Source organism: Bos javanicus, chromosome 2 (genome assembly GCF_032452875.1).
Source record: "Bos javanicus breed banteng chromosome 2, ARS-OSU_banteng_1.0, whole genome shotgun sequence".
In the NCBI taxonomy this organism is placed as follows: Eukaryota; Metazoa; Chordata; class Mammalia; order Artiodactyla; family Bovidae; genus Bos; species Bos javanicus.
The window spans coordinates 20,637,625-20,663,759 of NC_083869.1; the positions used below are offsets into that span (position 1 = coordinate 20,637,625).

At 35.0% G+C, this 26,135-nt stretch overlaps 1 protein-coding gene across 5 annotated transcripts in view; it reads right to left on the bottom strand.

Annotated features, from left to right (window-relative positions):
* Positions 1-585: 585 nt before the first annotated feature.
* Positions 586-26,135, bottom strand: part of MTX2 (metaxin 2) — a 76,881-nt gene continuing 51,331 nt past the window's right edge. For 2 of the 5 annotated variants that reach the window (XM_061434512.1, XM_061434538.1), the window contains 7 exons: positions 17,036-17,108; positions 14,252-14,328; positions 12,316-12,408; positions 11,785-11,823; positions 11,306-11,431; positions 10,237-10,313; positions 586-1,047 (listed from right to left, as the gene is read on the bottom strand). In XM_061434512.1, the coding sequence (XP_061290496.1) occupies positions 873-1,047; positions 10,237-10,313; positions 11,306-11,431; positions 11,785-11,823; positions 12,316-12,408; positions 14,252-14,328; positions 17,036-17,108 (660 nt within the window). In that variant the 3' untranslated portion in view covers positions 586-872. Of the gene's footprint in view, positions 1,048-10,236; positions 10,314-11,305; positions 11,432-11,784; positions 11,824-12,315; positions 12,409-14,251; positions 14,329-17,035; positions 17,127-19,959; positions 20,041-26,135 lie in introns of those variants that run through there. The other 3 variants (XM_061434519.1, XM_061434546.1, XM_061434529.1) reach the window with 3 other exon arrangements.

Sequence of the window (26,135 nt, forward strand, 5' to 3'; positions counted from 1 at the left end):
AAAGTGTTAGTCTCTCAGTTGTGTCGGACTCTTTCTGACAACCTGGACTGTAGCCAGCAGGCCCCTCTGTTCATGGAATTCCCCAGACAAGAATACTGAAGTGGGTTGCCACTTCCTACTGCAGGGGATCTTCCCGACCCAGGGATCAAATCTGGGTCTCCTGCATTGCAGGCAGACTCTTTACCGTCTAAGCCTACAGGGAAGCCTCAACTTCGCCACAAAAGGAATAAAACAGCAATATTAAAACATTCTATTCCAAAAGAAGTTTAAAAAAAGTTCTTAAAACTATCTTTTTATCAAATGTAAATTATAGCTGCTCTGATAAAATGTTTTTAAGTTCAATAAAGTCGAGGTAAGAAAAATGCTCTTAAATCTGTTCCAGGATTTAAATGCTTTGTAATCATTTGCATTTTCTAAGTACACTGTTAAGAACGTATTTCCCATGACCAGGTTCATCATGTATCTAGTAATCTTGGGAGTATGGAACACAAATTACTTCCTTAGAAAAGACACTGCTTATTACACGTATAAAGCTCAAAGAGCAGCTTTTAGAAAGATGGAAAGTATTAATAAATACACCAGCCATATAGTTGTTTGAGCTTTATTTTTATATGCATACATGTGCCAAAAACACAAAAATTTCAAAGATATGGGGTACAACATATCAAATGAAATCATTTAAAATTATTTTAATGTATACACAAAGAACAGCATAAAGTACAGGTATATGATACATTATATAATTTGTTCTGAGGTTTTGAAAAGCAGTATTTGGGGCTTTGAATTCTGATACTATTATCTATTACATCATTCAAGAAACACATATTTCAAAAGTTTAAATTTTTTAATAATAACTAAATTAACAAATAACTCTAAGACAATCTGATAGATGAGCTGCCTTTGCCAAAATAGTGTTGTTCAATTCTTCTACAGAAAGCAAGGAGGTTGCTGTAGTTTTTCACCTTCTCAGAAAGTTCATCATTGGTCATTTGTGTAGTAAGAATGGTATACAGATGGCCAAACACCAGTGCGTCTAGTTCAGTAGGCCTAAGACAAAAGCAGAAATGAGAGCAACATGAACAGCGTTTAACTTACAAGGCAGAATATACACTATTTTTTTAAAAAACACTTTGTTATATTTAAAAGAAAAAACTAACTTAAGAAATAAATCCTACCCCAACCTGATAGAATTTACTCTATTTTACTAGAGTTTCTGTTAAAAAATATGAAAACTTTTGAACCATGACTTGCTAGTTATATGACTTGCTTTCTTAAATAGTGTGTGTGTGTGTGCATGTGTTAGTCACTCAGTTGTGTCCAACTCTTTGCGATCCCATGGACTGTAGCCCACCAGACTCCTCTGTCCATGAAATTCTCCAGGCAAGAACACTGGAGTGGGTTGCCATTCCCTTCTCCAGGAGATCTTCCCAACCCATCGATTTAACCCAGGTCTCCCATATTGTGGGAAGATTCTTTACCGTCTGAGCCACCAGAGAAGCCCAAAGTCGCTCAGTCATGTTCAACTCTTTACAACTCCATAGACTACACAATCCATGGAATTCTCTAGGACAGAATACTGGAGTGGGTGGCCTTTTCCTTCTTGAGGGGATCTTCCCAACCCAGGGATCAAATCCAGGTCTCCCACACTGCAGGGGTCCCACAGCTGAGCCACAAGGGAAACCCAAGAATAATAGAGTGGGTAGCCTATCCCTTCTCCAGTGGATCTTCCTGACCCAGGAATCAAACTGGGGTCTCCCATATTGCAGGCAGATTCTTTACCAACTGAGCTATCAGGGAAGCCCTTCTTAAATAGTAGTATCATTTAAATGTGTTAAAATAATATTAGTGTAAATAATCACATTCATTTTATTAAGTTATTCACTAAATATACAACAGTTCTCCAATGAGCTAGTAACCGTGACAGATGCTAAAGATATAAAAAAGTACGAAAGCAAATTTACTTACCCTTTTTAAAATAAACTTAGCTTTCTGACGGATATACAAGAATGGCTTCAACAAAAATTTTTCTAGGGTTTTTTTCCCCCCTTTAATTAAATATTCCTAACAAAAAGATGAAATTTATCTACCTTGCTACCAATGGTCTATATATGGGATATCACAAATTTACATTATATTAAAACAATTACAGTAGACCTGTGAACAACACTGGCTGGAATTGTTGTTAAGGCCCACTTATATGCCAAGTTTTTTTTTTCAATAAATAGATACTACATTACTACACAATCCATGGTTGGTTGAATCAGTTTGTGGATGTGGAGCCACAGACACAAAGGCCTGATTCTAAAGTTATACATGGACTTTCAACTGTAGCAGAGGGTCAGCACCCCGAACCCTCTCATTATACTGCATTAGCACAATACTGGGCTTCCCTGGTGGCTCAGACGGTAAAGAATCTGCCTGCTATGGGGAAGACATGGGTTCAATCCATGGGTCAGGAAGATTCCCTGGAGGAGGGTGTGGCAACCCACTCCAGTATCCTTGCCTGGAGAATCCCCATGGACAGAGGAGCCTGGAGGGCTACAGTCCATGGGTTGCACAGAGTTGAACATGACTGAATGACTAGGCACAGCACAGTATTACTAAAAGGAGAAAATACATCATTATATGCCATCAGTAATTATTGCTGTCAATCCTACAGTGGTAGTCCTAAATTATAGAGAAAACATGTTAATCCACCTGAAATGTAAAAATATGTTGCAGTAACCTGGTTTGGCAAAATAGACCTTTTCAGTTCAGTTCAGTCGCTCAGTCATGTCTGACTCTTTGCGACCCAATGGACTGCAGCACACCGGCCCTCCCTGTCCATCACCAACTCCCAGAGTTTACTCAAACTCATGTCCATTGAGTTGGTGATCCCAACCAACCATCTCATCCTCTGTTGTCTCCTTCTCCCACCTTTGGTCTTTTCCATCTTTCCCAGCATTAGGGTCTTTTCAAATGAGTCAATTCTTCACATCAGGTGGCCAAAATATTGGAGTTTCAGCTTCAGCATCAGTCTTCCCAGTGAATATTCAGGACTGATCTCCTTTAGGATAGACTGGTTGGATCTCCTTGCAGTCCACGGGACTCTCAAGAGTCTTCTCCAACACCACAGTTCAAAAGCATCAATTTTTCAGTGCCCAGCTTTCTTTCTAGTCCAACTCTCACATCCATACATGACTACTGAAAAAACCGTAGCTTTGACTAGACGGACCTTTGCTGGCAAAGTAACATCTCTGCTTTTTAATATGCTGTCTAGGTTGGTCATAACTTTTCTTCCAAGGAGCAACTGTCTTTTAATATCATGGCTGCAGTTCACCATCTGCAGTGATTTTGGAGCCCCCCAAAATAAAGTCTGTCACTGTCTCCACTGTTTCCCCATCTATTTACCATGAAATGATGGGACCAGATGCCATGATCTTAGTTTTGTGAATGCTGAGTTTTTTTTTTTTTTCAATTTTAATTAAAAAGAAATTATACATGTGTTCCCCATCCTGAACCCTCCTCCCTCCTCCCTCCCCATACCATCCCTCTGGGTTGTCCCAGTGCACCAGCCCCAAGCATCCAGCACCGTGCATTGAACCTGGACTGGCATCTCGTTTCATACATGACATTTCACATGTTTCAATGCCATTCTCCCAAATCTTCCCACCCTCTCCCTCTCCCACAGAGTCCATAAGCCTGTTCTATACATCAGTGTCTCTTTTGCTGTCTCGTATACAGGGTTATCGTTACCATCTTTCTAAATTCCATATATATGCGTTAGTATACTGTATTGGTGTTTGTCTTTCTGGCTTACTTCACTCTGTATAATAGGCTCCAGTTTCATCCACCTCATTAGAACTGATTCAAATGTATTCTTTTTAATGGCTGAGTAATACTCCATTGTGGATATGTACCACAGCTTTCTTATCCATTCATCTGCTGATGCACATCTAGGTTGTTTCCATGTCCTGGCTATTATAAACAGTGCTGCGATGAACATTGGGGTACACGTGTCTCTTTCCCTTCTGGTTTCCTCAGTGTGTATGCCCAGCAGTGGGATTGCTGGATCATAAGGCAGTTCTATTTCCAGTTTTTTAAGGAATCTCCACACTGTTCTCCAGAGTGGCTGTACTAGTTTGCTGAATGCTGAGTTTTAAGCCAACTTCTTCACTCTCCTCTTTCACTTTCATCAAAAGGCTCTTTAGTTCTTCGTTTTCTGCCATAAGGGTTATGTCATCTGCATATCTGAGGTTATTGATATTTCTCCCAGCAATGGGGTTCTGTCAAATCCTAATTCTGCCACTAACTTACTAGCTATGTAGCCTTGATTGCCACTCATGAACGACCTCTTGTAGTTGCATGGCTTTATATGTCTTCATGTCACTAATTCCTAAATATTTATCTCCAGCCTGAGTCTCTCCCTTGAAGTCCAGAATAATACGTTCAAATATCTCCATATGAATGTTCAATAAGGATCTCAAATCAGCTTGTCTCATCTTCTCAAAATAAAAGTCTATATGCACGTATATGCACCACCTTCAAGCCACAAATGTGAGTTCCCCTTGAGTCTTCTCTTATCCTCTCACATCTATTAGCAAGCTGGGCGAGACATAACCACCAAAATACGTCCTGAATACCACCACTTATCTATTATTATCTCCTCCTCTGAGCCACCATCGTCTCACCAAGACCACTGTACTACCTTCCTACTGTATCTCCCTGCTTCTACTTAACTGCTCTGCTTCTTTTTAAAAAATACCACCAGCTCATACCACGCCAAGCATAAAACATTCCAATGAATTTCCACTCTACTTACACTAACATGCAAACTCCTTACCCAAAGCATGCAAGTTGCAGATGATCTGGCTCTGGCTTACCTCTTCAGCCGTACCTCCTACCATTTTCAACACACAACCATAAATGGCTTTGCTTCTTCCATCTGAACATAAACTAGCCGATTTTAGGGACTTGACCCAACTACTCCTGCTACCTGGAACACTCTTCCCTTGATTTCACATTGCTGGCTCCTCCTTGTTTTTTAGAATACAGCTTAAATGTCACATCTGAAAGTCTCCCCTGACCATGCAAACTAAAGTGGGCATATAGTCACTTACTGTGATGTGATCCTATTTTAATTCTCTATATGGCACTTAAAACTTTCTCATATTTGTTTTTAATCGTCTGTCTCCTTCCACCAGGACACTGTCTACTTGTTTCCTGTTATGTCCCCATTATCTAGAACAACGCCTGGCCCAAAGTAAGTTCTCAATAAGTATGTGTTTAATGAATCAATAAAAAGGTGAAGTACTTTTCATACCACATTATAACTATTTACTTAATGTTTTCCTCTTATACTCTTAAGTTCTCTAAAGGTAACAAAGCATATATCTTTATAACCCCAGTTCTTAGCAAGGAAATCTAAGGAACTGAATGGTTATATGCTGAATCAATAATGAAACAAAAAAGAAAGCATCCTAAGCTGTATAGGATATTTAATTTTTCAATAGTAGTTATTCACATTCTTCCAAAGCCTTCCCTCTTTTGACACATTCATGAACTATTAATCAAAGTCAAATGTGCAATTTATGGCCATGTTTAAGAAGGTAGTCAACAGGATAGTTTAAAAAAAATCACAAGTGTGCTGGGACTTAATAGCACTATGATCCTAACATCACAGATTAAGAATTAATAACAAATGAACACCTGAAAAAACCAAAGATGCAGAAGGTAGATAAATGTAGAGCTGAGGCACTCTATGAGAAGTAATATGAACACCAATCCTTCCAGATCCCTAAACGTATTTCTTAAAATGTGTACCTTACCAATTTAGGATTTAGTTTTCTAATCTTAGGATTAACTACCCTCTGTTTCTTGTACTAGAGCCTAAAAGAGATGAATATATTCTGTGATGCAACTTCTAGTAGTAGGGCATCTTTTATCAATAAATGAAGGCTCTGAATGAGCTTGGGTATGAAGTATGTTAAAACCAGAGTGGTCTAGTAGGATCCCTGAAGTGGTCAAAATGTCATCTGTTGCAAATGTAATCTATATAACTGAAAAGGTGCTGAATTATATACAGGTAACAAGCATATAAAAATTGATCTGATGTTTCCTAAAGACAGCAACTTCATGACCAATCACTTTTAGAACATCTAACAGGAAGTAGGATACACTACACTAAATCAAAACACACACATAACTTCCAATGCATATTTTTTGCAATCCTTCAGCAACTACTTACATTAGCTGACTCTGACATATATAAGTTATCAATTCCCACAATACTCTTTTTAAAGAGTACACTGTGTATGTGCTGTTACTCTTCTCTATTGTTTCTATTTCTCTTTCCTTTTTATGACTATTGAAATATTGATATTGTTAAAATATCAATATTGAAATATTGATATTGTTAAAAAATAAACAGAGTACACTGTGGTAGTGGGACACAACTATAGAGCACTGCTATAACTCACAAAACTATGTACACATAAAAGTGCCAATTCTACTTTTTGTAAATTATACCACAAACTTGACTTTTAAAAAAAAGCAATAAACTATACCTGTGGTGGATTCATTTTGATATTTGGCAAAACTAATACAATTATGTAAAGTTTAAAAATTAAATAAAATTAAAAAACAAACAAACAAAAAAAAATGTTTGCAACTCCTATGAGACATCCAGTATTTCTATTGAATCGTGTAATCAAGCCAAGATTTCTTGTACCTCCAGCTTTAATTATCTTTTCTATATAATATGGAGAGAAAACATAACATCACTACCCTTCTGCCCACTAAGTAGTTTGTGGATTATAATTTGGATATAAATAGCAACTCCCCTCCTAAGACCTTTAACATCTTTCATAATGTTGCCTTCTCATCTTGCATTATCATTCTTTCTACTTTTCTGCTGGTTATCCACTATTCTTTTTTTTCCAGTTTTACTGAAAAATAATTAACATACATCGCTGTATAAGTTTAAAGTTTACAGCATGATAGCTTGATTTACATATATTATAAAATTGCTATCAATAGGTTCAGCTAACAAGCATCAGTTACCTACTAGTCTTTCATTTGCATATCAAAATAAAAACAGTAGCATAAAATATGAATGTTTTCCTAACCTTTCCCATTAAAAAATTTTGCACTCATCCTTTTCATTTTCTTCAATTGTTATGGTTCCACATTTCTTTCTTTCTGATACCTTTCATAGTCTGGTTTCAAAAACATTAATTTTGTCTGAGTGTTCTCTAATTTTTCTTTCCAAAAACATTAATTTTGTCTGAGTATTCCCTTATTTTTCTTTCCTGTTATACTATTAATTTGTCATTTCTTCATACTAACAGAAATAATTTACATATCCGTTCTTTATATCAATCACTGATCTTTAGGACTATCACTCAAATTTGTAAATCAAGCTTCTTGCCATTAACTTTTCTATATTTTGCCTTTGGGTATTTTGCCTGTGGGTATTTTTGAGCAATTTCTCCTTAATTTTCTTAACTGGTGATTTCTTAATTTAAAAAACTTCAATGAAATCCTCCCCCCTGAAATTTTTCTTAAGGTTCCCAAGTATAATTTTTGCATTTCCAATCTGTATATGAAGGAATAATTTTCAAATTTTACCATTTACTTAATGGTTAACAGAAGTATTTTTTTCTTTTTTCAAATCTAACTCTTTTTCAATTTATTATTCAATTTAATCTAGTTTTAACCAACATCTACTGAGCTTCCTCTAACATTTTATTTGGAAAACACTTAGACCTGCAAGGAGCTCCTAAATGCTTTAGAGTAGTATAACTCTTACTATCCTGATTACATTTCTAAAAACTACTTTTTTTTTACTTCTTCTTCCTCTATTAAAAAGTAACAGGAAAATATCACTTTAAGAAAACTTTTAGGTTTTTATTTCAAATCCACTCACCAGGTGAAAGGGAACAAATGACTCAGTCTTTGTATAAGTGTCTTAACAGGTATCACATCAGCAAGGTTGTGTGTATACAACAGATAGCACAGATTTTGACTTTCATTTTAGAAATATGAATTTCCCTGGTGGCTCAGATGGTAAAGAATCTGCCTGCAATGCAGGAGACTTGGGTTCAATCTCTGGGTTGGGAAGATCTCCTGGAGAAGGGCATGGCAACCCATTCCAGTTTTCTTGCCTGGAGAATCGCCATGGACAAAAGGGCCTGCCGGGCTATAGTCCATGGGGTCCAACGAGTCGGACACGACTGAGAGACTAAGCACACAGCAACATTATGTATCATGAAGGATAAACAGGCCAACAATCATGAGTATCTACTTTGTATTATTTCTAATTTGTTTTCAAATTCATTTTCCTTTTTCCTTTCCACCATTGAGCTTCTTTGTCTCCCTTTCCCAATTACTATTCTTGCTACAGGGCTTCCCTGGTAGCTCCATGTTAAAGAATCCGTCTGCAGTGCATGAGATGCAGGTTCAATCCCTGGGTCAGGAAGATCCCCTGGAGAAGGAAATGGCAACCCACTCCAGCATTCCTACCTGGAGAATCCCATGAACCAGAGGAGCCTGATGGGCTACAGTCCATGGGGTCACAAAAGAGTCAGATACAATCTAGCACTAAACAGCAACAGCAAATTCTCGCAAGATCTCCCTCAACTCTCTTTCTCTTTCTTCTCAAGAGTGACTGAGTTTCTTTCATGAGGCCTCTCAACATGTCCAGTACGTAAGCTAGAAGAAAAGCTGATTCTAATTTTAGAGGGTAAGCAGAGGATTCACAGGGAAATAAATTTTAATATTATTAAACAACTGTGTAAAATTAAATTAAACCTATACTTCAAAAATAAAAATGTTTAAGTCTCATATAAGATAAAATTATTTCAAAAACCTAAATCTTAATACCAGTTAAACAGTTTCTCAGTTACAAATCTTATTTTTACACCCATTCTAAACTTTGAATTTTCAATTACAAGTTTAAAAATAATTACACCCTAGTAAAGTAACGCTCAAAATTCTCCAGGCCAGGATTCAACATTATGCGAACTGTGAACTTCCAGATGTTCAAGCTGGATTAATAAAATACACCCTTTTTGAGCTTTTCAGCTCCTATGAATTCCTGTATCAGAAAGAAAAGGAACTACATAATAGTAACATTTTGATACATTTCTTTTGTATTAGAGACTAAACAACTAGAATCAATATAGCAAACATCACCAGAAGTAAGAACATATAGAAGCTTCACCTACCAGGATTTCACAGTTTGAACACTATGACATTTTCTGCTTCAAAAATCAACAGACTCCAATTTTATTTGAATATCAATTGTATAGCATATACATTAATATAACTTAAATATTTCCAAGCTATCATCATTGTCATTTTTGCTACAAATATTAATATCTCTACCAAAAGATGCTTGATATAGCTACAGATGAATGCCTATGAAGATATAATAAATAATAGCAAATAAATCTTTTTAAAAATTATCAATCTAAAAGTCAAGGGATTTTTATTAAAGCTAAAAAAAGATTCAATTCCAAGCAAACCACTGAGGTTAAAATCCTTATTGAAACCCATCTTAAACTAGATCACAGGATAACTGATTCTGATATAGTAAAATAGTAACTTTAAAAAAAAAAGGAAAAATTCATTCTTTGCCAACATTAGATATTATTTTCCAAATTACAAGAAATTCTATCTTAATGAAACATGAAATACTCAATTCACATATATACATACATATTTTAAATCTATATCCTTCACAATCATTTCTATGCTTTACAAATATTTTCATTAAATTTTAAAAAGAGAAGTTTCTAATAATGTTTGTCCATCCAACAATATTTTTTACTGTTTAGTTTTATTCACTTTTCTAGTCCTCGGGGAATTATCCTATACAGACAATGGTTACACTTTATGTTTTAATAGTACTTTGCAAGCTCAGAATTTTAAGATATCATAGTTCCATACAAAGCACCTTGATGTGTTTCTAGTAGAACCTCTATACCATTCTATAATGACAGGTTTACACATCTGCTTTCAGGAGAAAATTCTTAATGGCTAGCACCACATTTTAGAAATCTTAGTCTCCCAGAAGCTAGTTCTGTGCCTGATACTCAAGAAATTAAATGTTTAATGAATGCAAAAATAAATTTTAATGTAACTGTTTTCATAAATATTTCTTGATAAAACAATTCTCTATGACAAAATGATATTACATATATGATAAAATAACAATATAGAAAAGAAACTAACTAAAAAGAATAAAATCCTTACTGTTTATTGAAGAAATATGGCTGTGTTCCCAGTCTTTGAGAAAGAGCTTGACAGCACTGGTCTACATCTTCTAAGACCTAACACAAGCAACAGACCCCAAAGAAAAATACTTAAATTAGCAAGCAATAAAATGTGTCTAAAACTTCATTTGTAACATAGCTTATAATAAATTTAGGTAAAGAGACCACATAGAGAGCATAAGTAATACTTTCTATATAAGAAATAGGAAAATTAGAGAACAAATTTCCTTTCATAAGGATTATGATCAAGAAAGTTTTTATCTCAATACTCTATTCCCTATAAAAGTTTTCCTGAATCCATATAATCAAATGATTTCACATATATTAAAAAATCTGCTTCATAAAGATGACACTACTCATCTACCATGAATAAGAAGCATTTGAGTTGTTTTCCACTAGTGGAAACGTTTTATTTCCTCTGTTCCTTTCAATTACCCAATCCTCCTCATGGCCAGTGGCACAAATCAATGGTTGGCTTGCTAGGACTAGGGGGATCCTTGAAAGAGAGACATTAATAAGCTTAATGATACTCAAACTCATATTTTTATAATTTTTCTACTTCAGTAAATTTAAGACCAAAGAAAAGTGGGCATTTTAAGCACTGCATTTAACAGGGTTTTGTTTTTTTTAAAGCCCTGATGCTGCAGATCTATATTTAGTGGCATAAAAAATGCCCACAGTGTATTGTTGAATGGAAAAAAAATTAGGTTAGAGAGTGGCAAGTATAATATGATTCCACTTTTTAAAAATGTTATTAAGAGACATCTAGAAGAATGTTCTTCACATAGTTAACAGTGGCAATTTCTAGGTGGTAGGATCCAAAGCAATTTTTACTCCCTTTTTGAAGTCTTCTGTATTACATAATTTGTCTTACAATAAGCATGTGTGATTTTTACAAAACAATACACTACTTCCTGTCAGACAAAATAAGAACAAATGTTTTGTTAATTTTATTATGTTGGGATTTTTTTTAAGGATTATGAACTTAAAAAATTCTTTTTCTTTATGCATTAAAGTTGAGGGTTTTATCAGCTTCAACCTGAACTGACCTGGTCCAGAGTCTTGTTACCCCATCCAATAGCTTTCATCTTACGTTTGACTTCCCACTGTTTCTGATAGGCCAAAATATGATTCAGAGGCCAAGGGTAAGGAGATCCGTACCTAGCATGAGTGATCTAAAGCAAAAAGATTATGTTAAAATTGCAGTCCTAAAAATATTTTCACAAATAGATTTCTAAAGGAAATATATTTTCAGAGAAACAAAAACATAGCTTGCAATCTTAAAATTAAAATTTTAAACGATTCCCTTTAAAAATATATAAACTTTTATGTACTTTGCAACCAGTTATATCAAACAACACATAGCTTCCCTAAAATGTATGTGCAAGCAAAATTAAAGTTAAGTGAAAAACTATATCACTAATGGTACAAACCACAATGTTTCATTTATGAGCAGGGACTTATGATTCTGAGCAAAAGTGTTTTTTCATTAAATTTTAATTAAGATAAATGCTGCAGAACCACTCACCTCTCCTACAGTAGCATCATCACACCACTGAAGATATAGCTAGGAAAAAAAAAAAAAAGTCACCAAAACTTTAGACTATCAAAGAGAAAATGGATAAAGTAAGTTATTTCTTGCCAGAGTAATTTTTATAAACCAATATCATAGAAGTCATATATGTGAGCATTTCCCCCCCCCCCCGCCTTGGCTAATGTTCTACATAGAATTATTAAGCTTAATGATAGTACCTAAAAAATATTTTTTATTCATAAAATATATCTCTAAATGCCATTAGAGTATTTTATGGATATTATTTAAGAAAACTTCACAAGACCAAAATAAAATGATCACTCCTGTTTACAAAAAGAAAAAACTAGAAATGAAAAAACAGGCAACTTATTCAAACATAATGACCAAATAATCTGGGTAACCATACTAGCCCTAGAGTTTACTTGACTATTTTCTTTTATTTCAGTAACTTTAAAATAAGCCATAAAAAAGACAGTCTTTTATGAGAGAAAAAGCATATTTTCAAGGCCTATTATCTTGTTATACCTCTGCAGTCAACAGCATATTGTTGACTAATTCCATGTAGGCTTTCATTTCTGCTTTCTGGACTTCATCCAGCCCATCACTAAGAGAATGGCCCTAAAGGGAATTTAAAAAAATTTTAAAGAGCATCATATTAAACATACAAAAACTTTCAGTTATCTTACTACCAAGTAATAAACACCAATGTTTTACTGTAGATGTCCAAAGGATTAGTTTTCAAAATGCCCCTAAAACATGATTATTTTATGTGAAAATTATGAAAAAATAATACTTTGCTATGACTACAAAATATTAATAAGAAGTATTTACTTGTCATTATAAAAATGTATCATTCAAGAGATAAAATTTATTATTTCACCAAAAAAGAAAACAAGGATGGTCAGTAAACTGTTTTTTTAAGACACTAAACCTTAGTAATAAAATAAATTCTAAAAGATTGACATGTGTTACTTATAAAGTAGTCAAAGATTTTTTTTAAGTGTTATTAGTAAAGGATAGGGAAATAGACACTAATTTTTAAATTCTAATATACTACAGTAATGAGTAGACTTATAAAATAGTATAAACTTTAGTTCAATCTGATGATCTGTTATAAAATTTTTAAAATGTATACCCTGTAACACTGTAATATCACTCTTAGGAATTTATGCTAAGGAGATAATTTAACAAGTGTACAAAGGTGTATATAAAAGAATACTTATCTTGGCACTCAATAACAGCAAAAAGTTGCCAACAACTTAAACTGAAAACTGACGTCGCTCAGTCGTGTCCGACTCTTTGTGATGCCATGGACTGTAGCCTACCAGGCTCCTCAGTCCATGGAATTGTCCAGGCAGGAGTACTGGAGTGGGTTGCCATTGCCTTCTCCAGGGGATCTTCCCAACCCAGGGATCAAACCCTGGTCTCCTGCACTGCAGGCAGACACTTTACCGTCTGAGCCACAAACAATTTAAATGTCCATCAATAAAGAATTAAGTAAAAAAATTCTAATACAAAAGATGCTTTTGAATTGTGGTGTTGGAGAAGACTCTTGAGAGTTCCTTGGACGGGAAGGAGATCCAACCAGTCCATCCTAAAGGAAATCAGTCCTAAATAGTCATTGGAAGGACTGATGCTGAAGCTGAAACTCCAATACTTTGGCCACCTGATGCGAAGAACTGACTCACTGGAAAAGAACCTGATGTTGGGAAAGATTGAAGGCAGAAGAAAAAGGGGATGACAGAGGATGAGATGGTTGGATGGCATCACCGACTCAATGGACATAGGTTTGAGTAGACTCTGGGAGTTGGTGATGGACAGGGAAGCCTGGAGTGCTACAGTCCATGGGGTTGCAAAGAGTCAGACACGACCGAGGGACTGAACTGAACTGAATACAAAAGAATACTATACAACAATTTAAAAGGATAATACATATCTATAGTCATTAACATGGAAGAATTTCTAAACATAATGATGATCTTAAAAGGCAGGTTTCAAAATAATACTATTACCTATATTTTTCTACATATGCAAAAAAAATTCTAGATGGATGTCCCCCAAAATGTTAATAGAGGTTGTTCTTTGATAACTATTAAAATCTACACTGAATAACGGGTAAAGGAGTACATTCAACTTGTAAACATTCTATAACTCCCTTCTCAAAAGTTAACCTGATATTTTACAACAGCCTAATTGTTTTCATTTGTGCCCAAAATTTCTCATAAACATGAGTGAGAAAATTATCTCTCATTTTGTAAAGATCAGCCTCTTTTGCCATTGATTTACATTATGAAAGAAAAAAAAAAAAACTTACACTTTAGAAATATTTCTCCAGTAGTTTATTATCATCATTTTATAAAACTAGGTTAAAATCAATGTAAATGCTACAACACTCTAAAGATGATGAATGACCTATTTAAGAGTAACTGGGATCAAATCCATTTAATATCTTTTTTATTACCTTGGCTTTAACGAATTGGACTATTGGACCAAGTTCTGATACTACTTGATTTCCTACATGAATAAAAGGTACTTTACCTGTGGAAGGGGAAAAACAATGTGAGAACATGACCAGTAAATTAAAGTTTGTGCTAAAAAGGAAATCAACAGAAAACTTGTTATGTCTTATTAATACAGAGTTTTGTAACATTATGACTTTTTAAAATTACAGTTAAGCATGTATATTAAATTCTAAAAATTTTCTAACATTAATTACTAATTTTAAAATAAAAGAAAGAAACGAGATTCATTTCTAGAGCTCTCACTTGCATATAATAACATAATACTCCCTTTTCAGAGCTAACACTAACAAATCACTATGCAGCAGTAAATACTAATTATTCAAATTATATGAACTAAGCCTGGACATTGTTTCATGACTGATAGATTTTTAAAACTTTAACTAGGCCTTCCCTTCAGATTACAATAAATCAACCTGTATGTAAACAATATTTATAAAGACTTTTTTTTTTTTACATGTACTACTTTCATATCTCAGACAACCATTGAGGTCAATTGTTTAAGCACATAATGGTGCATTAATGAATGTATCTGACTCAAAAAATATCAGGAATTAAGTGAATAACAATCTTTGAAGGTATGCTAACTTATGAATTATAACACAAAGTTTGCTCCCAACACATGTGGGAAAAAAAGAATAAATAGTATGCTTATAAAAACTGGCTTTTCCACTGTTTACAATAGCCAGGACATGGAAGCAACCTAGATGTCCATTGGCAGACGAATGGATAAGAAAGCTGTGGTACATATACACAATGGAATATTACTCAGCTATTAAAAAGAATACATTTGAATCAGTTCTAATGAGGTGGATGAAACTGGAGCCTATTATACAGAGTGAAGTAAGTCAGAAAGAAAAACACCAATACAGTATATTAACGCATATAGGTAGAATTTAGAAAGATGGTAACGATGACCCTATATGCGAGACAGCAAGAGAGACAGATGTAAAGAATAGTATTTTGGACTCTGTGGGAGAAGGCAAGGGTAGGATGATTTGAGAGAATAGCATTGAAACATGTATATTACCATATGTGAAATAGATCACCAGTCCAGGTTTGATGCTTGAGACAGGATGCTCAGGGCTGGTGCACTGGGATGACCCAGAGGGATGGGATGGGGAGGGAGGTGGGAGGGGGGTTCAGGATGGGGAACACATGTATACCCATGGCTGATTCATGTCAATGTATGGCAAAAACCACTACAATATTGTAAAGTAATTAGCCTCCAATTAAAATAAATAATTTAATTTAAAGAAAAACTGACTTCTCTGAGTAAATATCACATTAAAAAGTAATATTTTAATTTTATAAATATTAATAACTGGTGAAATTATCAGAGATGACAATCTCCAAATAGTAATAAAGTCTACCTCAAATGCTAGAGGATGAAACTCTGTCAGACCTAGTTCAAATAGAGTTCACACTAACAGCGAGCTTCTTCATGGTCCTTTTCAATAGATTCACTCCTCTCCGGCTCAGACAGACTGAGGGTAATGGATGAGGTGCACTGCACCAACAAAAGCTTCATCTGCATCCATAGGATAACATTACAAAGGAAACACAGGCCTTTTGGAATACAACTCAGCAAATGAATTTAGAAGACATTTCCATTTACCAATATAAAAACACTGAATTCTGCATTCTTGTTTCCTACTGCTTTATAAATCTTGCAAAAGAGAAAAAAAAAATCTTATCTGCACAAGCATTAGATCACACTCTTTTTTTAACTTGGGATAAAATCTTTACAACTACTATACTGCTAGAAATAGTGCAGGTCCTCTGAGATAATACGATTACAGAATGAAAAATACTTGTGAATGAATGTCCAGACTGAAGAGTATTTTGGGGGGGTACATTTTGAGAGCAAAGTGTATTTCGCATTTCCAATATCCAGTCTGGAGTTCTTGGAAGACTTTCTATGTACCTCATCTTACTGCACTTGTATTGCGCTTTGCAAATACTGAGCAGTTTTACAGCAGCAACCCTGCACTAAGTACACTGGTGCCATTTTCCCAACAGCTTTTGCTTACTTTATGTCTCTGTATCACATTTTAGTAATTTTCACAATAATTCAAACATTTTTATTATTGTTCTGTTATAAAACTTTAAAGGATGAAGAGCTGCTGCTTATAGATGAGCAAAGAAAGCAGTTTCTTGAAATGGAATATACTCTTTAGTGAAGATGTTGTGAAGACTGTTGAAATGACAATAAAGGAGTGAGAATACTACATAAACTTAGTTTATAAAGGAGCACCAGGATTTGAGAAGACTGACTCCAGCTCTGAAAGAAGCTCCACTGTGGGGTAAAATGCTATCAAACAGCACTACATGCTACAGAGAAATGGTTTGTGAAAGGCAGTCAATCAATGAGGCAAACTTCAGTGTTGCCTTACTTTGAGAAATGGACACAGCCACCCCAGCCTTTAGCAACCACCACCCTGATCAGTTAGCAGCCATCAACACGGAGGAAAGATCCTCCACCAGCAAAAAGGTTTTGACTCATGAAAGGCTCAGACAATGGTTAGCACTTTTTTTTAGCAATAAAGTATTTCTAATTGAAATATGTATATTGTTTTTCTTAGCCACAATGCTATTATACACTTAACAAACTACAGGATAATGTAGGCATTTTTTTAAAAAAATCTAGGTACAAATTGGACTATCACTGCAATTTTATCAATGCAGAGTATTAACAGAGGAGGAAAAAAAAAAAAAACACTTACCAGATGGAGACATATATTCTGCATTTGCCCTGCAGACCACTTTGATAGGCAGATTACACATTTGCAAAAAGGCCTGTCAATCAAAAGAAATCTAATGAAAGTCTAATGAAAGTATATGCATATTAGAACACAACGTTTTATTTCTTTTCTAAACTTAAGTAAAGCTCAGGAAAAGGAAAAGAATAAATCAATTTAAAGTGAAAGATTTGTACTCTAAAACAAAAATAAAATGTCATTTCAATACTAAAAGATCAATACATATGACTCAGACTCAAATAAATGTATGAAGCTTAACGCATTTATATACTCAAATGTAAGTTATCCACATTTTACTGCATTAGTTTAGGTAAGTCAGCAATACTGTGTATTTCTTTAATTTTCTACAACAGATGACTAAAAGTCCAAACTTTGTAAGTTATTACTTAATTCCACTACTCTCTTAGGATTCTTATCTTCGTCTTAGGCAGAAACTCTCAAACTGATTTTTTTACTACTTCAAAGTTCTCTCCAATAATACTCAATATCTTAACATGTAGCTTTTATGCTCACTAATTGACTTTTTAAAGACAGAGAATTGTTTATTTTTACTTTGTTTATAGCAACAAAAATTTTATAAGGGACTTTATTTTCTTGGGCTCCAAAATCCCTGTGGATAGTGACTGCAGCCATGAATTTAAAAGATGCTTGCTCCTTGGAAGAAAAGTTATGACAAACCTAGACAGTGTATTAAAAAGCAGAGATGTGACTTTGCAGACAAAGCTCCATAGAGTCAAAGCTATGGTTTTTCCAGTAGTCACATACGGATATGAGAGCTGGATCATAAAGAAGGCTGAGCACCAAACAATTGATGCCTTTGAACTGTGGTTCTGGAGAAGACTCTTGAGAGTCCCTTAGACTGCAAGGAGATCAAACTAGTCAATCCTAAGGGCAATCAACCCTGAATACTCATTGGAAGGACTGATGCTGAAACTGAAGTTCCAATACTTTCGTCACCTAATGTGAAGAGCCAACTCACTGGAAAAGACCCTGATGTTGGGAAAGATTGAGGGCAGGAGGAAAAGGGAGCGGCAGAGGATGAGATGGTTAGATGGCATCATCGACTCAATGGACCTGAGTCTGAGCAAACTCCAGGAGACAGTGAAGGACAGGAAAGCCTGGCGTGCTGCAGTACATGGGGTCGCAAGGAGTAGGACATGATGGAGCAACTGAACAACAAAAATAGCAACAAAAATTTTATAAGCAACTTAACTGTCTAACAACAGGGAATTGGTAAATCATTTATGGTAAATGCAAACCACATAATGCTATACAATTTTTTAAATCATTAATTATATTTTCACACAAGGCTGCCTGAAATAACAACTTTATTTCCAAAGCTTCCTTACAACTGGGTGTGACCAGTGTCTAAATTCTGGCTTATGGAGCTTAAAGTCTGGGCAACTGCCTGTGAAGTGTCTTTAAAAAGAAGAGATATGACCACTCCTCTTTTTCCTTCATGCTGACTAGAATGTGAAAAGGCTGATCAGCCACAGTAGCCAAACTGAATCACACCAGAAGCTGTGTTGAAGGTGGTAGAGCAACAATAAGAGTAAAGAAGCTTAAGTCTTTGAAAATCATGCAGTCACCAAACCTGGATTACTTGTATTAAAAAAGAAAGAGAGAAAGAGAAAGAAAGAAAGAATCCTCTTTTTTAAGCCACTGCTATTTTGGGCTTTCCAAAACTAACAGCCAAACTTAATCCTACCTAATTGACCAACAATTAACTGCTTCCAGGTTTAAAGAACAACTCATCCAACCATAGACTCTCTCTGTCTATATAAGTATACATTAACAGTCCTCTAAAAACTATAACCTACGCTCCCAATTTATAACAATAATAGTGAGTTTCTTGGTTAATCCACAAGTATGGACTGCAGGCAGTGGTTCTCACGCTTCAGTGTGCATCACAATCATGCGGAAGGCTTGTTAAAACACAGACTGCTAAGGAAAGAATTAAAATAAGTATCAAGAGATCTTTCGAGAAGACTGAGAAAAAAAGGGAGAAAGGAATTAAGAAGGATCAACTCTCTTCATTACATATGTATCTGTACCCAATGATACAAAAAAGTTGAGCTCATTAAACCATATATAGCAGGAAAAAACAGTGGAAATAGGCTGAAATGACAAGAACCAGGTAATAACTGATATACAAGTAACAGAAGATAAAACGTAATGAATTAAGAGCATAGGTGGAAACATCTTTTTTGCGCCTCCAGGAAACAGGACACTTTTTCACTGTACTTGCAAGGGGTGGTCAGAATCAGCGATGATGACTATAAGCTGATAAGTGAGGATGGGAAAATGAGGGAGTGCCACATTCTGTGAAATGGGAGGAGAATCTGTCTGAGAATGAAGGACCTGGAGGAGTTTTAGGCTTCAGAAGAACAAAAAGAACTGGAAAGAACTGCCTGAAGTATCTTCTTGAAGATTATAATAAATATTCAGTTGTTACTTAGGTCATGAAAGTGAGAGTCGCTCAGTCGTGTACGACTTCTTACAACCCCATGGACTATACAGCCCATGGAGTTCTCCAGGCCAGAATACTGGAGTGGGTAGCCTTTCCCTTCTCCAAGGGATCTCCCCAACCCAGGTATCGAACCCAGGTCTCCTGCATTGCAGGCAAATTCTTTACCAGCTGATCCACAAGGGAAGCCACAGTCATAATAGTATATAAAATAGCAAATACAGTATATTTTGCTAACTCCATGTATTATATTGGTAACTATACTAATCATTATTCCAAAAAGTTCTGTTTCACCAGAAAAAGGTTAAGCAAAACTGTAATGCTCTACAATCAAAGCCATGTTTTCAGTCTTATGAAATTTTTACTGCTTTACTAAAAAATAACTGACTTAATTTTGACCAATTTAACAATATTAACTTACCACAGACCTCAACTGATGCCAAAATTCTACTTAGCCAAAGATTAATGTTATAGCATTCACTGCAATTATTCTTCATCCCTGATTCAAAAGAAATTTTCTGAATTAATCTGAATTAATCACAAAGACATCTGAGGTCATAAACACAGTATTTTCATCTAAACATTAAAAATGCAAAACAAAACATTACCATGACTGTCTTTAAGAATATAAAAACTCTAAATCCAAACCAGACTTTGATTCAGCAGTATTTCTCCTTTCTCTTGCAGGCTAGGAGAAAAATCTCTGAGGTTTCAAAACAGTACTTTCACCTTTCACTTGCATTTTCAATCTCTTATCTCACCTCAAATACTCCAAATAAAACAAGCATGACACACCAACCTAAAACACATTTTATTTTAAATTCTGAAATAGCAATCTGCATATTTTTATTCTTATGTAAATCCAAAGAAAAATGTAGTTCCAATAATAATAAGGCAAGTCAGGATAACTCAGTCAACTCCTATTCCTCTGTTGGAAACATTATTCCAAACTAATTCAAGTGACTGACAACATAAAATAACTTAAATCAAAAAGTTAGCACATCCTATAAGAACAATGACTTATAACTGTGCTGTCTAATATGGAAGCCACTAGTCACCTGTGGCTATTTAACATAAATTTAAATTGACTAAAGTTGAAAAGTTTATTTCAGATCCCCAATTGTACTAGCCATTTCATGTGCTCAACAGCTACATGTGGCTAGTGGCTATCACACTTATTGAACAGTATAAATAACAGAACATTTCCATCATTACAGAAAGTTCTATTGGACAGCATGGGTCTATTGCAATGGCAATCAGTGCATAAAAGACATCTAAGCAAAAGAGGCTGACATCATCTGAAAGAGATTAGGCTAAATATTATAAAAACAGGCTGCATAGTATTACAGTGTCCACAAATCCTGCAAGTGATCAATCACCTTTTGATGACAGTGACACATTAAATACCATAATATTTTCAATTTCAGAAAGACCTAGTATAGGGTTTACTCATTTGCTGAGCAATCCCAATTGACAAAATGGTCAGGTAAGTTTATTACAAAGTGAAAACTAAGACTTTAGAATGAATAAATTAAATAAAACCACGGCTATTAAATGTATTAATTCTTTGAATATAAATTTACTGAGTGTCTGAACACATGACATGGTAGGAATTTTTTAACACACACACACAGTACCCAGCACCTAACTGCTGAGACCCTGAAATTTAATAAGCTAGATGTAGTTTCAACATATTGAATGAATTAATTAAATTCATAACACACACAAAAATTCATTGAAGGGGTAGAGTGTTGGTATATTTTTTTATTTCTGAAAAAAACTCAAAGGAAAAAGTAACACTAGATCATCGATAATCAGTTAAATATGAAGGATTGAACTTCTATATTTATCTCTTCAACCTTTCAAAAAACTCCAATGAAATAACAGTGAAGAAACAGAAAGCATACAAACTCAGAAAAACACGAAGAATGGAAGAGGAGACCAAAGCAGACCAGAGATGTCAACCCGCTTTTGTAAGACGAAAAGCAGACTTAGCAGGGCAGAGGACGCTGAAACCTAAGAGCACAAAGAGGAGAAAAGCAATACATTTGCATCACAGAAACTAGGAAGACTCCAAAACTGGAGGCCAAGTACCACAGAAGGCAGAGGTGAGATCAAGCAGTACAAACAGGAGAACTGCATGAAAGTCATCAGCCAGCCAGCCCATCCCCAATCTGGCAAAATTCACAGGTTCATCCTCCGGAAGAACTAAACCAGAGGCTCCACTCAGAATCCAAGCAAAGCAGATGGCCCTGAGTGGCGAGAAACAATGAAAATAAAGTGAAGGGAAAGTATGTACACTGAAGGTAGAGACCCACAGTGTCCCTCTCTCTCTAAGCTCCCAAACACTGGCAGCCAAATTTAGTCCTTATAGACTATCTCTTCATGGACACACACACACAGAAGTCGCTCAGTCGTGTCCGACTCTTTGCGACCCCATGGATTGTAGCCCACCAGGCTCCTCGGGCACCTGCAAATACTGATGGGTAGGTGGCCATTTAAGGTAATGGCCAAAAAAATAGTAGCTAACTGTGCAATCAGTCTACAGTGAAGCCCACATGTCAAAAATCCCCCATCAGCTTTTTAGTGCCTCACTCTTATATATAAATTGTTAGCAGAGATCAAGAGATATTTGAGAATAGCCTCAAACATACAGAGCCAAAACAAACCACAAAAAAAGGAGGGGAGAAGAAACAGAAAATGCAGAAAGCAGAAAGCAACTTCAAAAAAAATTTATAATGGTTAATATTTATTGAGTGTTTACTATGTCCCAGGTACTTACATAAAAGCTTTACTCTATGGGGTATACATTAAAAAAAAAAAAAATCCCTATTTTAAGATAAGAAAACAGAAGTACAGCGAGATTAAGGAATCTACTTAAGGCATATAGGTAGAAAGGAAAGGAGGGAGGGAGGGAAGAAAAAAGAAAAAAAGGAAAAGGAAAAAAGGAAACAAAGAAAAGGAGGGAAAAAGAAAAAAAGCAAAGCATACACGGGACTGAGATGACACTGAATATCTTAACAGCAATTCCAAATGCTAGAAGATGACAAAAGGCCTTCCAAATTCTAAGGGAAAACCTTGCCAACCTAAAATTCTCCATGTGGCTAAGGTATCAATTGAGTGTGGATAGAATAAAAACAACACAATACAAGCAAGGTCTTTTAAAAAGCCAAAATAAAAATAATAAACCAAGAAAAAATGAGCACAGAATGGAGAAAATTAGGGGATCCAACATTAAAAAAAAAAAGGAAAAGAGAATTCCCTGAATGATAATGAATAGCAGTCATAGGAAAACATTTCTGAAGCCTACCAAGAAAGGAACCATTCCATTTAAAGTAGAAAGGTAATATTTCCAAGAAATAAATAAATAAAAGACATGATGTGTTTGACTACTGTGAGGGAAAGTTTTACAGTTCAAGGAGTATAAGAGAGAAAATTACCCAAATGAATTAGATAAAGCAATTATTTATTCAAAGGAAAAAAAATCATATAGAAAGAATATGTCCATTGTACACCAAGCCACTCAGCTAGGATCAATATTTACATTCCAATTATAATATAAACTACTGAATATTAATTTAACCCCAAAGTTAGAGAACTATTGGGAAGATGGGAGAGAGTTGTAAAAGGGAAATTAAATTTCACAGTGAAATTCAATAGATAAATTTAAATTAAAAAATGAAATAGGAACATGTCAGGGAATAGTTAAAAGGAATATTCCTACCTGCTGTTTTTCATAAATCCTCTGTTCCTTATCAGTTTCTATTACCAGAAACCAGTGGAATGGCAAGCCACTCCCAGGACTAAGGTCATAGGATGAGACAGGCTTGAATCTCCTTCAGTAAACATTCTCCTTACGACAAAACTGCTTAGTCTCAATCCTCTTTCTTGAGATATGGATTGTCTCCTGACTTTGTGACCATTATTAATCCCTTGTTCCGTTGGTAACGGTTGCTGTACGTTTGGTTTTCTGATCTTTATCATTGTCGAAAGAAATTTCTTGTACAACAGCCTACATATACTCACAGAAACATCATTAAAGCACCTCTGCTCCATCAGAGCTTGGGTCCCCGTGTCTTTCTTTCTTTCTTTCTCTCTCTCTCTCTCTCCCCCCTTCCCTCCCTCCAGCTCTCTCACTTTCTTATCATTGACTTTGGACCACCAGGTTCCGATACATTAAAGGACCCCAAGAAGTGGGCCCGAACAGCAACAGATAAAAACCATTTAAAAAGGGACTACCCTAAGAAGGCAAATAAAAAAACCTACAAAAATCTGCCCTCATTGTCATAGAGGAATGCATTGGGCCAAAGATTGTAAATCTAAATTTGATATTGAAAGAAAACCTATTCTAGGAAACTCCAAGCAGGGGACCCCCAGGTCCCCTTCAACAAAAACCAGGGGCAAATGCTATCTTTTCCCTCACACCCTCAACATCCAGCAGTGCTGCCGTCGATATACCAGCCCTAAATGATTTTTTCCTTTACCCTCAAGCAGTCCCTTCTAAAATACCTTCTGGATTTTCTGGACCCCTGCCCCCACAAACCTTTGGTCTTTTACTTGGCCAATCTAGTTTGACTTCTAAAGGAATTACTGTTCACCCTGGAATAATTGATTCAAATTATAAAGAGAAATTCAAATTATGACATCATCTCAGATTCTATGACAATTCAAAAAAGGGGACAAAATTGCTCAATTACTTCTTTTACCTTACATTTCTATTAACTCCTCTAAGTGTATGGACAGGTGGATTTGGCAGTACAGATCAAAAACAATCCTTATGGACATCATTGGTATCTGAATACGCCCGACCAAATATAAGTATCAACATTAATGGTAAAAGATTTTCTGGTCTCCTCAACACTGGATCTAATATTAATATTACTATTATTTCCAAACACTTATGGCCCACATCCTGGTCTATACAAAAAATCTCTTGCCAAATTGCAGGAATTTCTCAAACCAAAGTACAAGAAATTTATCAAAATGTTCAAATCTACCCATGGGAAGGACCAAAAGGCCAGTCTGCAACATTAAGACCTTATGTGATAGATGCACCCCTTAATCTAATAGCAAGGGACTTACTTATGCAATGGCAAACTCAGAAATACATTTCACATTTTTCCTAAGGGCCACTGCTCATTTAACAAACAAAGCAATTATTAAAATAATTTGGAAGAATGACAAGCCTATTTGGACAGAGCAATGGCCCCTTACAAAAGAAAAATTATAGGCTACTAAAGAACTTATAGACACACAATTAGAATTAAAACATATTGAGGAATCTTGCTCTCCTTGGAACTCTCCTATTTTTGTTATAAAAAAGAAATCTAACAAATGGCATCTCTTAACAGACCTTAGAAAAGTTAATGCATCTATGAAACCTATGGGTGCATTACAACCAGGGATCCCATCATCTACTATTCCTCAAAATTGGTACATTATTATTACCGATTTACAAGATTGCTTTTTTAATATACCTTTGCACCGTTTAGACTGGGAGAGAGTTACTTTCTCTCTCCCTTATTCTAATCATATCGGGCCTCATAAAAGATTTCAATAGACTGTGTTACTCAAGGTATGCTTAATAGTCCTACTATTTGTCAAAATTTTGTAGCCAAGGCTTTACATCCAATGTGACAGCAACGCCCTCATGCATATATCATTAATAATATACTGTAACTACAAAAAGGAGAAATGATGTTTCTGACACTGAATGGCCATGATATTCTTTAGACTCCAGAGAAAACTGACTAAAATAAAATCTTTTCTGAAATTGCAAAACTAGTTCTTCTTACACGTGCAGTAAGGAAAAGGTTAACTTCTTAAAATACTTTTTTGGAGCTCCAATTCTGCCTGGGAAACAAAAAATGCCTAAGAAAAAAACCTAAAGTTAACTCTTATCATGTCCTTGGGATACACAGCCCACTCTATCTGGGACTCCAGCCATAAACAAATTGGTGGAACTCAGAAAAAAAAAAAATATATATATATACATATATAAAAGATATTTTAAACTTCAAGCAGAAAACTATATCTGTTTATCTAAAATTATCTATGTCTCAATGTATGTCTTTGTTTTTGAATAATATGAAGTTAATGAACTCTATTTAAATTCAACTTCACGTGACCTGAAAAATATTCAATATTAAACATGTTTAAATATAAATATAATTTAAATATAATTGTTTGCTAATCTAATTAACTCATGTCTTAAATCATCAACATTACATAATACTTTTATCGTGCCTAGATTTAAGGTAAACTAAATTTGTCAACAAAAAAGTAACTCTCTCTCTATATATATATAAATATCAGATCAGATCAGTCGCTCAGTCATGTCCGACTCTTTGCGACCCCATGAATATATATATAAATATATAAAAGAGGAAAACTTAGATAAACTCTATTAAAAATAATTGTATTTTTTAAAATGTCTATCTAAAATAATCTCGTAGGATTGGGGTAACTTAAATTTCTAGAATTGTACTAAACTAAATGATAAAAGTTTATTAAATAGCTAGGTCATTTCCAAATAAACTAAGATTTTAAAACATTAATTACTGAATACTAACTTCCTCTTAGAAAAAGTTTTTCTTA